Source organism: Meriones unguiculatus, chromosome 1 (genome assembly GCF_030254825.1).
Source record: "Meriones unguiculatus strain TT.TT164.6M chromosome 1, Bangor_MerUng_6.1, whole genome shotgun sequence".
Taxonomy (NCBI): Eukaryota; Metazoa; Chordata; class Mammalia; order Rodentia; family Muridae; genus Meriones; species Meriones unguiculatus.
In genome coordinates, this window is record NC_083349.1 from 45913450 (window position 1) to 45927574 (window position 14125).

At 38.7% G+C, this 14125-nt stretch overlaps 1 protein-coding gene across 4 annotated transcripts in view; it reads left to right on the top strand.

The window, feature by feature from the left end:
* Ric1 (RIC1 homolog, RAB6A GEF complex partner 1) overlaps positions 1-14125 on the top strand; it is an 89347-nt gene that overhangs the window by 33520 nt on the left and 41702 nt on the right. For 3 of the 4 annotated variants that reach the window (XR_009593152.1, XM_021634261.2, XM_060388239.1), the window contains exon 4: positions 12882-12989. Coding sequence is in view for 3 of the 4 variants with exons in the window: in XM_021634261.2 (XP_021489936.1) it covers positions 12882-12989 (108 nt within the window). In the remaining variant the exon portion in view is untranslated. Of the gene's footprint in view, positions 1-10863; positions 11015-12881; positions 12990-14125 lie in introns of all 4 variants that reach the window. The other variant, XM_060388247.1, reaches the window with a different exon arrangement.

Below are 14125 nucleotides of genomic sequence, written 5' to 3' on the forward strand. Positions count from 1 at the left end.
CAGATGAAGAGCTTGGGCGAGGGTCTAGGGAAGGAGTGTGTTTTCAGAATGTCATTGAGGAAATCACCTGTGAAAAGCAGCATCTAAAACAAGTCCTGAGAGAGAAGCAAGACTGCTGTAGCTTTCAAGACAGATTTTAACAAACAGAGCATAGAAAGCCACCTCTTTAGCTTGTCTTTGTTATGGCCATCCCAGTTTCATAATATGACTTTGATCTCTGTTTTCCTAATGACTAATGACTTTAGTCACATTTCATTTAACAGGCCATTTTTATATATTATATGTACCCACCAAGGTATCGAAGGAGATAATAAGACTCATAGCCAAGCTTTGGGCAGAGTGCAGGAAACCTTATGGAAGAAGAGGGAGGATAGAAAAACCTGGAAGGGACAGTAACTCTACAAGGAGACAAACAGAGCTGAAACACCTGCTCATAGAAAGCCCATAGGCTGTCAGTCTCCAAGTGGGTTCCCTAGTAAGGAGATCAGGGGCTGTCTCTGACATGAACTCAATGGCTGGCTGCTCTTTGATCACCTCCCTCCCCTGAGGGTTGCAGCCTTGTCAGGCCACAGAGGAAGATGATGCAGCCAGTCCTGATGAGACCTGATAAGCTAGGGTTAGATAGAACAGGAGGAGGACCTCCCCTATCAGGGGACTAGGGAAAGGACATAGGGGGAGAAGTGGGAGGGTAGGTGGGACTAGGAGGAGATGAGGGGAGGTGTCTACAGCGGAGATACAAAGTGAATAAATTGTAATAATTAATTAATTTAAAAATAGAAAATGATGTACTTTCATGTGTATGGTATTTTTTATTGAATAGATAAAATAGATTTTATTGAAAATCTACTTTTTATTAATTACAGTTTATTCACTTTGTATCACAGCTGTAGCCCTGTCCCTCATACCCCTCCCAATTCCACCCTCCTTCCCTCATCTCCTCCCATACCCCTCCCCAAGTCCACTGATAGAGGAGGTCCTCCTCCCCCTCCATCTGATCCTAACCTATCAGGTCTCATCAGGACTGGCTGCATTGTCTTCCTTCTCCCCTTACGAGGGATCCCACTTGGAGACTGAGTCTATGGGCTACATCTGAACCGGGGTTTTAGGTCCTCTCCATGCATTGTCTTTGGTTGGGGTATCATTCTCTTCAGGGCCCCTGGCCTCAGTTTTTATGGCTCTGTTGGTCTCCTTTTGGAGCTCCTGTCCCATCCAGGTCATTCTTCTCTCCCTTCTTTCATAAGATTCCCTACGCTCTGCCCAAAGTTTGGCTATGAGTTTCAGTCTCTACTTCGATACCTCGATCAGTAGAGTTTTTTCAGAGGCTGTCTGTGGTAGGCTTCTGTTCTGTTCCTGTCTTCTCCTGCTTCTGATCCATATTTATCACCCTGCACAAAACTAAAGTCCAAGTGGATCAAAGACCTCAACATAAAACCAGACACACTAAACCTCTTAGAAGAAAAAGTAGGGAAGAGCCTTGACCTCATTGGCACAGGAAATAACTTCCTGAACAGAACACCATCAGCACAGGCTCTAAAGATCAGCAATCAATAAATGGGACCTCATGAAATTGAAAAGCTTCTGTAAAGCACAGGACACTGTTATTGGAAGAAAACATCAGCCTACAGATTGGGAAAGGATCTTCACCAACCCTGTATCTGATAGAGGGCTAATATCCAGAATATATAAAGAACTTAAGTAATTAAACACCAGCAAACCAAGTAATCCAATTAAAAAATGGAGTACAGAGCTAAACAGAATTCTCAATAGAGGAATATTGAATGGCAGAGAAACACTTAAAGAAATGTTCAATGTCCTTAGTCATCAGAGAGATGCAAATCAAAACAACCCAGAGATTTCACCTTACACCCATCAGAATGGCTAAGATCAAAAACTCAATTGACAGCGCCTTCTGGAGAGGATGTGGAGAAAGGGGAACCCTCCTCCATTGCTGGTAGAAGTGTAAACTTGTACAACCACTTTGGAAATCAATCTGGTGCTTTCTCAGAAAATTAGGAATAGTGGTGCCTCAAGATCCAGCTGTACTACTCCTAGGCATATATCCAAAATATTATCAACTATACAACAAGGACATTTGCTCAACCATGTTCATAGCAGCTCTATTCCTAATAGAAGATGGAAACAACCCAGATTTCCTTCAGTGGAGGAATGGATACAGAAAATTGTGGTTCATTTACACAATGGAATACTACTCGGCTATTAAAAACAAGGGAATCATGAAATTTGCAGGCAAATGGTGGGAACCAGAAAAGATCATCTTGAATGAGGTAACCCAGAAGCAGAAAGACAGACATGGTATATACTCACTCATAAGTAGATAATAGCCACATAATGTAGGATAAACATATTAACATCTGTACTCCCAAAGAAGCTAAACAACAAGGAAGACCCTAGGGAAAATGCTCAATCTTTATTCAGAAGGACAAACACAATACACCTTTTTTTTTAAAACTATTTTTCTGTATAATATATTCTGACCAAGGTTTCTCCTCCCCTATTTTTCAGAGATCTTATGTCCTTACCCTCTAAACTCCATATCCTTTCTTTGTTTTTATCTTTAGAAAACAAATAAAAATCAACCATCAATAAAATTAACACAGAAAAATACAAGAAACACATATACAACCAAAGAAAACCCAAAACATGAAAACCCAAATTGGAAAGCATATTATATAAGCAGAAGGTCAGCAAGATAAGAATGCCCAATCAAAGCAATTTGAAACAGAAACCCTATGAAAATATCATGGAGTTTGTTTTGTGTTGGCCATTTAATGCTACTGCTGGGCATGGGGCTACTCTTTAGTGTCTCCAGTACCCAGTGAGATGCCATTGGAGATAACTAATTTTTTTATTTGCCGTTGGATGCCAGTTGCAGATAGCTTCTTGATTAGTGATGGAAGCCTGTGTCCACGCCATCCTGTCAGTGTTGGTACCCTGTCTAGCTTGAACCTGTGCAAGTTGCCAGTCTTTGTGAGCATTGTTCTGTCATTTATCTTTTCTGGCTCCTGCAGTCTTTTTGCTTCCTCTTCTGGCTAGCAACCTGATCCCTGAAGGGAGAGGGGTTGATACTGTCTCTCATTGAACCCAAAGCTAGTTAATTGGGCTGGGTCAGCTGGGCCAGTGCTGGAGTTTCAGGCATATGCCATTGTGCGTAGCTTTTTTACGTGGCTGTTGGGGCAAGAGCTCAGGTCCTAAGCTTAGCAGGCAGCTTACGCTCCGAGTCTTCTCTTTAGCCTGTCATATAATGTGTATTATATTCTGCTTTGTGTTTAATTTGATCTTTTTCTAGTTATCTTCATTGTTATCATGTACATGTTTTTGTTTTTATAACTTTTGAGACAGGGCTTTATTGTAGCTCAGGCTGATCTGGAATTCATTGTGTACCTAGGCTGGTCTTGAACTCGTGACAAGTCTGCTCCCTCAGCTTCCTGAATATTGAGATTACAGGTACAAGCTGCTATGCCCAGCTCTTTTCGCAATTAATAAGGTGTAAATTTAGAGTGTTGACCTATTTTTTTAACATAAAAAGTTAAAAATAGCAATAAAAAGTGAGTACTCCAGATGTGGTATCACATGCTTATTATCTCAGGACTTAGTGGGCTGGAATAGGATCGGTATTGCAAGGCCTAACTTGGAGTGTATCAATAGACCGTATCTCAAAGTACAACCAACCAACAGACCAAACAGCAATACCACCAAAATTTCATTATTTCAACTCAAGTATCCCATTATGTTTTTATTTCCAGTAGTTTCAGGACATTTTCTAATTTTTCTTTCAATTTCTTCTTAAAATATTGATTGGTTATAGTATAGTTTTACATTTTTGCAAATTTCCTTTTTCATCTGTCACTTCTAGTTTATTCCCTTTTGTGTAGAAAAGGTAGCACTATAGCCCAAGTTGTCCTGGAATTCCCTGCAGTTAGGTAGGTGGCTTGGAGCTTTAAGTCGTCCTCCTGCCTCAGCTGCCAAATGCTGAAGTTAAAGGGATGAGCCACCTGGTTCTAAATCATTTATGTTTTATTCATGCTTTTTATGGCTTAACTACCTTTTATCCTGGAGAATGTTCAGTGAACATTAAAGAATATATTACACTGTTGTTAAGAATGTTGGGCAGTTCATAACTGTCTCTCATTACACCTCCAGGAGATCTGACTCCTTCTTCTGACCTTTGTGGGTACCAACACACATGTGCACATACTTGTGTGGACACACACACACACGTAAATGACAATAATATCTTTTTAAAGAAAAAGGCTAGGAGTGGTAGTACATGCCTTTAATTATGATGAAAATGTCTTATGTGACAGTGTTTGATAAAAGTATATTTTCATATCAAACCTATCCAGCCTTGATTACTACTTGCACTGACTATCATTTTTCATCTTTTGACCTTCAGTCAGTTTATGTCTTTGTTTCTGAGTCTCCTCTACACAAGTTAAAAATAATCATTTTATTTATTATTGTTATTATTAGTAATGTTATTAATTATTAGTGGTAGTGCTTCATTATGCAGCCTTGGCTGTCTTAGAGCTCTAATGGGACAGACTGTCCTTGAACTTTCAGTGATTGCCCTGCTTTGGGAGTCCTGAGTGCTAGGATCACAGGTGCACACCACTGTGCTATGTTTACCATTACTCCTTAGATCACATCTATTATTTACTTTTTTGTTTGTATATAGAGGTCACATAACAGCTTGTGAGAATTGGTTTTGTTATTGTGTGTGTATCCTGGGTGATTGGAACTTAGGACCTCAAGCTTTCTGAAAAGTATCTTTACTACTGAGTTAGTACCCTAGCCATTTTTGTGTTTTCTTTTTACTTACTGCTATCATTTTCTTTTTCTTTCATTATACATTTTGATTAACTTCTAGTTTGTTCTCTTTGTACAATGTAGTTATTTTCTTAGTGATTATGTTGAATAATTTACATCTTATACATGTAACTGCACAGACTAGACTTTTTATTGGCTCTGTGACTCTCCTTTTTATGGTGCTGTTGTCACAGATTTTATTTTTACATATTGTATGATTATTGACAAAGATTATAACTATTGTTTTATACACCTGTCTTTTAAACCATAGGAATAAACATTTTTTTCTGAAGCAAAAGCATTTTACCAGTTTTAATATTTCCCTTTTTAGTGATCCTTTAAAAAAAATGTTTTCACATGTCTTTGAGTTACTGTTTCTTGTTCCCATTCATCACAAAATGCTTCATTTAGTTTAGTATTCCTTGCTTATGACAGTTCCCTTAATTTTTTTATATCCTGAACCTCTTAATTCTTCTTTAGTTTTTAGAGTGCTTTGATCAGATGTTTTATTCTTTGTTGACTCTTTTCTTTCAGCTGTAAAATATGTTATGCTAGTACTTTGTGGCCTCAATAGGCGCAGATAAGGAAAAGTCAGTTATGTTGAGGGTTCTTTTTATGTGAAAGACACACTTGCCGTGATGCTTTCAGAATTCTCTTTGACAGTTGGAGTATTATTTACTTGTTTCAGTCTTTTCAAATCTGTCCTACTTGAAGTTTAAGTTCCTTGGCTGTTTAGATTTATATGCTAATAAAGTTAGAAGATTTTTCCATTGTTTTCTTAAATATTCCCTCTGAGAAATGTTCTCTCCTGGCCTTTGAACTCCTCTCACACGTGTGTTCTGTAGAAATTTTCTCTCCTGGCCTTTGAACTCTTCTCACACATGTGTGGCTATGCATGATGTTGTTCCACAAATCTTTAAATTATTTTGTTTGTATATGTAGTATATTTTAATCATATTTACAGCTTCTTTACCCTCTCTTGTTCTGCTTCTCTCTCCAATTAGACTCCCTTTTATTTTGCTTCTCTGCCCCCTGCCTTTTATGACCCATTGTGTTTAATTAGAGTTGTTTTCTGGAATACTACTCAGCAATCAAAAAGGAGGAAATCATGAAATTTGCAGGCAAATGGTGGGATCTAGAAAAGATCATTCTGAGTGAAATATCCCAGAAGGAGAAAGACAAACATGGGATATACTCACTTATATAGATCTATAAGATATGATAAACATAATGAAATCTATACACCTAAAAAAGATAATCAATTGAGTGGACATGGGGTAAGATGATCAATCCTCATTTAGAAAGACAGATGGGATGTGCATTGAACGTATGACAGGAGTCTACTGAGCGCATCTGAAAGACTCTAACTAGCAGTGTTTTCAAAGCAAAGACTCATGACCAAACCTTTGGCAGAGTACAGGGAATCATAAGAAAGAAGGGGAGTTAGTCTGATGGGGAAAGGATAGGAGCTCCACAAGGACCAAATATATCTGGGCACAGGGTCTTTTCTGAGACTGACATTCAACCAAGGACCATGTATGGATATAACCTAGAACCTCCACTCAGATGTAGCCTGTGGTAGCTCAGTAACCAATTGGTTTCCCAAAGTGAGGGGAACAAGGACTATTTCTAACAGGAACTCAATGACTGGCTCTTTGGTCTCCCCACCCCCAAAGGGAGGAGCAGTCCTGTTAGGCCACAGAGGAGGGCTTTGCAGCCAGTCCTGAAGATACCTGATAAAACAGGATCAGATGAATGGGGAGGAGGTCCCCCCTATCAGTGGACTTGGAAAGGGGCACGATGGAGATGAGGGAGGGAGGGAGGGACTGGGAGGGAATGAGGGATCGGGACATGGCTGGGATACAGAGTTAATAAAATGTAACTGATAAAAATAAATAAATAAATAAATATATATATATATATATATATATATATATATATATAAAATAGAGTTGTTTTCATGAGCACAGATTTGGGGTTATGAACAGAAGCATGGGCAACTTACCAGTGAAAAATATCCCCGTCTCCCAGCAACCATTAACTACTAATAACTTCCCAGGTATAATAGTTAATCAAGAACCCTGCTCCTACCCATGATAAAATGTTGATGGGCCCAATCTTGTGTAGGTAACCACAGCTGTTATCAGTTCATGAGTGCCATAGCATGTCCTGTCTGAAAGACAGCCATCCATAGCACTTCTTCCTATCCCTTCTTCCGTGATGTTCCTTGAGGCAGAGAGATGATACAGATGTACTGTTTAGGGCTGAGCACTCAACAGTCACTTGAGTGATTTACAGGTTTCTGCAGTAACAGTCATCCACAGCAAAACAAGGCTTCTTTAACTAAGGCTGGAATGGCACTATTCTTTGGGAATAAATATAAATACTTAGACGGTAATACTTAGGAAAATAAACATGTCTGTTTAGTCAAACAACTTAAGTACCTTTCCCAACGGGCATGTAACCATCCAATTGTAGTCAGAGGCCACAGTCCATTATAACTGTTGATGCTTTTCTCCTCCAGCAGCCTGCATAGCATCATTTGGCACTAGGAATATTAGAGGGAAGGAAGCTTCCAGCTTAATTCCAGCTTGGTTTCCCTATGACTTGGAACTGAAATTTGAAACGTCTTCAGTGATAAGTTGTTACAGGATAGTTCTGGTAAACAAATAAGAACACAGCCACAGTTCTCTTAAGCATATTGATTTTTAAAAACTTTTCTGCTCTCAGACTGAATAGTTAATAAAATCACTCATGTAGAATAGTTACAAAAATATTGCTTTTTGTTATATATAAATTGAAAGATTGTTTAAAGGCTGTTTAAGTATGCCATTCAGCTTAAGCTAAGTCCACATGGTACAGTTTGAAAAGTGCATGGTATAATGAATACTGGCTCTCAATTTTCTTTCCCAAAAGTAGCACAAATCCTTTACCTTTGTATTTTGTACTAAATAAGTCCTAGCAGCTTTCTGTAAGTAGGCAAGAAGCCGCTCTTTCAAAATGCTCAATGTGAAACAATCTTCCAGTTACCCTCTGTCCCCACCCCCTGTCTTCATCAGCTCTTTGGCATTCATCTTAAAATTAATGTCTGTTTCATTGCTTTGAGCTTGGGGTTGAAACCACAAGTTCAAATGTCAGCTCTTATTAGTTTAAGAATGTTCTCAGGGCTTGGTTTGGTTTGGTTTTTGGTTTGTTTGTTTGCTTTTTGGTTTTTTCGAGACAGGGTTTCTCTGTTTAGCCCTGGCTGCCCTGGACTTGCCCTGTAGACCAAGCTGGCCTCAAACTCAGTGATCTGCCCGCCTCTGCCTTCCTGAGTGCTGGTATTAAAAGTGTGCACCATCATGCCCGGCTTCTCAATATTTAAGTTACATATTTTCTCTGGAAAAGCGGAGATAATAAAGTTTGTCTTTAAGATTACAGATGGTTGAAATACTGTATATAGAATGTTTCTGGACATTTTTATACATGTAAATGATTAGCATTATTTTCATACCATCAAGCCACCCTTTATGAACTTCCAGCTTCAACTTCCATGACTGTCTTCCAACCGTCTGTTATTATAGACTATTAACTTATTATAGCCATAAAAAGTTTTCACCAGAAAGCTCATTTTTGTCACTGTGATTTAAAAAATGTGTTCATGTGCTTGAAGGTAGAGTAGAAATGTTTCTATGAAGTTTTTGTGATTTAGAAGTCATTGAGAAACTAAGATTTATGTAAATATGATTTAAAATGTTATACCTCACTCATCTCTAATAAGTAAAAAAAGAATTTATATAAAGAAAAATAGATATTTCACTTTAAGGTAGGTAACATTGAAAGGCACTTGACAATCCAACAACAATTTGAAATATTTTTGTCTTTAATAAAAGCTAGAGATGTCACTAACTGATCTTTGAGCTGAAAATTAGAAAAGTAAATGACTTGGGAAGATTAACCTGACTGCCTGAAATTACTGGCAGAAATCACCCTGTTTATCTACAAATCCCCAAAAGGCTAAGAAATTAGACTACTAACACCAGAATACTATCTTCACACAGTAAAATAAGGGCTATGGATTCCTTGAAAACAATCTAAATAAAGAGTAAGGATCCCTTTCTATTTTGCAAGATACAGGAACTCTATTACGTGATTGGACCTGAGGGATTGGAGGCTCAAAGAAGCAGGAAGGTGGGGTGGGATGAAATGCTGAAGCTGAGACAGTCATGGTTCCGCATGCACCGCTGTTCTTTGGCTTCTGTCTTTCCTATTTAGAATTGAGAGCTCCTTACTAGAGCAACCAAACCGTGGTAGAAAAGCTATTTATGAGATAGTAGTATTTGAGGACCACAGCAAAAAAGGCAGCTGGCTGTAATGCTGAAGCCTGCCAGTTGGCAAGCCCAAATATACACACGGGTTTCCTGTAACTTTTTAGTGTTGACATTTTAAGCATAAAGAACAAAGATTATTAGCTATTTAAGGAAAGTTTCCAGTGTAGGAGACTTGACAATAGAAAAGAGTGTATGGGGTGACTTAAAGAAAGAAGACAAAAAACATTTGAAAGAAATGATAGTTTAGTACTTCAGACAGATAATTGCCTAAAAAAAGTTTGGGGGAGAAAAATACAGAAGAAATAAATCCCACAAAAGCTTTGAAATTGAAATAGTTGAGGAGCCATGTGTATAGTTATAGAAAAAGGCACGAATAAGAAAGAAAAACAGAAAATAGGTTAGTGTGAAATTCATTATCTAACTTAACAAGAGTTTAAGAAAAAGATTACAGGCTATCACAAACTGTTGTGGGTATTAATATTTACTGTTGATATATCTTTTAGTTAAGCAGCGGTTAGCCTAAACCAGCTGTATACCTAAATCACCACACAGAGACTAGGATTAACCTTGAGCACAATGCTGGGCAATACCTAAACCTAAACCTCCTAGCCCGTTTAGTTTCTTAGCATTCAAATTTCACCCATTATACTTGCTTTTAGTCATATCTTATCTCTCCTCATGGTTCCAAGTTCTCTACTCCTCTCTTCTCTCCCCCTGGACCAGGATGCCCCACCCTATTCTCCACCTTGCACAGCACTGGCTGGTTGTTTTATTGACAACACAGAGAACAAATGATGGCATGTTTACACAACCTCGAGACAGGTGATGCCTGGAATAAGCATCACAATGCAATGTCCCGATGAAACCAGATAGTGGGGGAGAGAAGTCAGCATGTGAACGAGCAAGGGTAAATTGTATACATTCCACAAGAACTTTATACCAACAACAGACCCATTAACTTATTAAGGAAACAAAATGTTTCCCAGACCTACACAAAGATTGAACAAGTGCTCAGCACAGTGATGTAGGTTCATGTGCTTTTGGAAATCCTATTATTTTGAAAGTTTAGAGCCTAATGAAAAAGCGACAGACGTAAAAACCTGTGAATAAAAATGTCACTGAGAGTGAGAGACATGCACCAGGCCCCACACTCTTTCCCAGCACACGCACACACACACTCACACAAGCATGTTTTAAAAACATTGTACCCTAGAAGAGGAGGTATCATTTTCTTCAGTGGTGTAGCCATCGATAAATTTATGTGTTCCAATAAATAAGCTCTACCTTATGTACATGCGAGCAACCATAGCTAAACTGGGGGTGGGGGTAGGGAGTGATGTCATAGATCAGAGTGGGAAGAGACTTGGGAGGACGAAGCTCCCTTTTCAGTGGAAGGGAAGGTGTTCAGACTATAATGCGTTGGTTTTGAAATCCCAGTTACCAATAATGAATCAGTGTTGCATTAAAGAGAGAAATGAAAAGCACTTCCTGGAATCTTTTAACTAGAAGCAGGTCCAGGCTTACATCCCCTCTGTTCCCTTTATGATCTGAATCTGTGCCTGCTTGAGGGCTGTCTTTTGGACCTGTTTGTCCCTATGTCTGTGTGTATCTGTCCCAATGTGTGCCTGTCTGATATATGAGCTATGTGTATGAGTGTGTGGTGTCTGTCTGTCTGAGTGGTGTGACTGTCTGTCCCTAATAAAGGGCTTTGCTCTATGTTAAACAGCATAGAAAACATCACATGGAGAAGGAGTGGGATACTTGACAGAAATCTTTAACAGAGTTTTACAAGGCATTAAATCGCTGGCTCCAACTGATCCCTACTGACCAGATAGCAAACACCCAGTAACCATAAATGGTTGCTTTCAACCTTTATGGTAAGTTTTAGGAAGTTGCTTTCAACCTCTGTCTGCTGCTTTTAGCAAAGATATACCTGCATTATCTGGGTCAAGGGCATTGAACAGTATATAACTTAAGATTATAGCTATGCAATAGCTTAGGTTATAAAGGTTGACTATGTGGCAAATCCAAGGCAAGTAAGATTGATTGATTAGTTGTTCTCTTAAAAGCAGATTAAACAAACAGGCTGAGTACACAGTAGGCTAGCAGTCTTAAGTCTTAGAAACTTCAAGATATATTGCTAACTTAGGCTGTGAGGTCCAGCAGAAGTTCCAGTCTTTTAGAGTGTAAGAGATATTTTCAGAATATTACATCACCATGACAAGAAGGGATGTGAAAAAGGGTAATAGTTCGAAATAACCAAATTTTAATTTAGACACACATGAAATTGTCAAAGACAATAATGTACCTAGACACAGTAACATAACATTGTAATACCAGCATTTTGAGAGGTGGAGGCAGGAGAATCACAGATTTGAAGCTGTGATACTATCTCAGCACACACAAATACATCATCTCTCCATCTCTGTCTCGCTCTCGGTCACACACCCACCCATACACCCTCTCACACATACACATACTCTGGGGGAGGGCTTTTAAGATACAAAGGGAAATATATTGCTTTGAGCATGTGTAACGTAGTTTTTCTCACATGCGAGAGAAAAATAACGCTCACCCCCCTCACCCAGCTTATCAGCGTCATCCTTTTCACAGCACATAGTTTTAAAGTTTTAACCCAGGGCTTTCTCTAAGGTTGGCTTGTTGGCGGACTCTTCAGAGACTACTTCCTTTTCACTACTTACTTGTTTCACAAATCTGCCAACACTATTTGAATTTTAAATATTACTTTGAAAACCAACATTAGCTTTAAAACCACTTAGACTTGGAGAATGCCCTAGGACAATAACCCCAGAGTGCATGATTACCACTTCAGGTGTGACTCTGGTAAATTAAGCACTCATCCCTTTAAAGATTGTTCTGTTAACCAAACTATTAGCTGTACACAAACCTTAATGGTTAACTATCAACTAGCTTAGTCTGTCTTACATAGAAAAATCAAATATTCCTGGTCATCGAAATAGCAAGATGATGATACCATCAAGCTTAAATATGGGGTGGGGATGGAGAAAAAAAAAAAGAACTCTATAACCAAAAAGTGAGCAAAACAGGTTTCTGTACAGCAAAGTAATTTTCACAAAAACTAGAAACCTCAAAAGCTATTGATCTCCTTTAACTCTTTGCATTTAACTGTGGGAGCATTAAATTAAGTTGCAAGATTGTGGATGATTAAAAAGAGAAATGATGTTAGCGGGGCAGTGTTGACAAGATTAATAGCTGCCACAAAAGATACTGTGTTGGTTTTATGTCAGCTTGACACAAACTGAAGTCGTTTTGGAAGAGGGAATCTGAGTTGAGAAAATGCTGCCATAAGACTGACATGTAGGCAAGTCTATATAGAGCATTTTCTTGCTCAATGGTTGAGTGGAAGAGTCCAGGCCATTGTGGGTGATATATGAGAAGATAGGCTGGGCAAAACCTGAGCAAGCCAAGCCAATAAGCAGCATCCTTCATGGTCACTTGATTTTTTCCCCTCCCCTCTTCCTCTCTCCCTCCTTGTGCTTTTGACCCTCAGTCCCTAACATAAGTCACATTAGTCAAGCTTACTTACCTCTAATTGGTATCCACTGTGATAGAATTCAAGTTTGATTTTCATTTTTGAATCTATAGGATAAACACCTAGTCTGTAAGTTTGGTTATTAAATTATGTTTAATTTGAGTGTATATTAGGTACAGAGTAGAGTCAAATTTAATATCTTTGTCTTAACCTTGTGCTAATTCTCTTAGAGGAAGTCCACAAATGAAGGGGATACCGCATTTTAAAGAAGAACATTGTGCCCCAGCGTTAAATTTAGAAATGAAGAAAATCCTGGATTTGCAAGCACCCATCATGAGGTGAATAATTGGTTAATCAAAAATACTCTTCCAATTCAAGTGATGTGTAATGCATGTGATATATGCTTGATATTCCTTACTAACCATATTAATAAAATTCTTTAGAACTCAGTCAGTATCCTAAATTGAAAAATACTTGTTTGAGAAATGTGAAACTTTTTATATGATCTGTGGAGCCAATGATGGGATAGTCTATTTCAAAACATATCTATAGTGTGATCATGTGTTTTTTTAATATGTACTTATAACCAAGGATGATATTCAGCATATTTTAATACAGCATGAAAAGTCCTAATTTGTTGGGCCGACATTTGTATTGAAAATTAAGAGTAGTAGTTGGGTAGCTTGGGACAAGGCTCACTTTTCAACATTTGGAGACATGTATTTGTTACTTTAACAACTGTCATTAGCTGTTGTTTAACAAGTTTGTTTACTTTTAATTGAATGAGGTAAATGGTGTGTCCTGTCTTAATAGATTTGCATGTGCCCACTCATGCATGAGTGTGAGTGTTTCTCTGCGTAGCCTTGGCTGTTCAGGAACTCACTCTGTAGACCAGGCTGACCTCAAACTCACAAGCGTTTGCCTGCCTCTGCCTCCTGAGTGCTGGAATCAAAGGTTTACACTATCCCCACCGCCTCCGTCATACTATTTTGAGATGGGGTTAATCACAACCTGGCGTTCCGTGCTGTGCTTAGAATGGCTAGTCAGCAGACTTGGGAGAGCTGCCTGTGTGTGCTCCCCCACACCCTGCCCTAAGGATACAGGTACATGCTACCACACTGGCTTTTTATATGGGAACTAGGAGTCCAGAATCTGCTCTTGGGGCAGAGAGCATTGCAGAGAGAGAGGGACAGACTGACAATGGCATGACCCTGGCTTTACTCAGGTGGTTTTTCCAAACCTGGGAGGAGGCAGGAATCACCAACTAAACTATCTTCTCAGCCTTCATACAGGTTGTTTTTTCTCATTATTATCACCATTATTTTAAATGATTTTCTGCTAATCCAACATTGGGATTGTGTAATAGTCCATTTATGTTGATGGATTTTTCTTTTTCTTCTAGTTCTCATTTTCCTGTCTATGTCTGATCAGTTGTTGTTGCAGCTTTATTTAGTATAATGTAGAGATTAGGAGC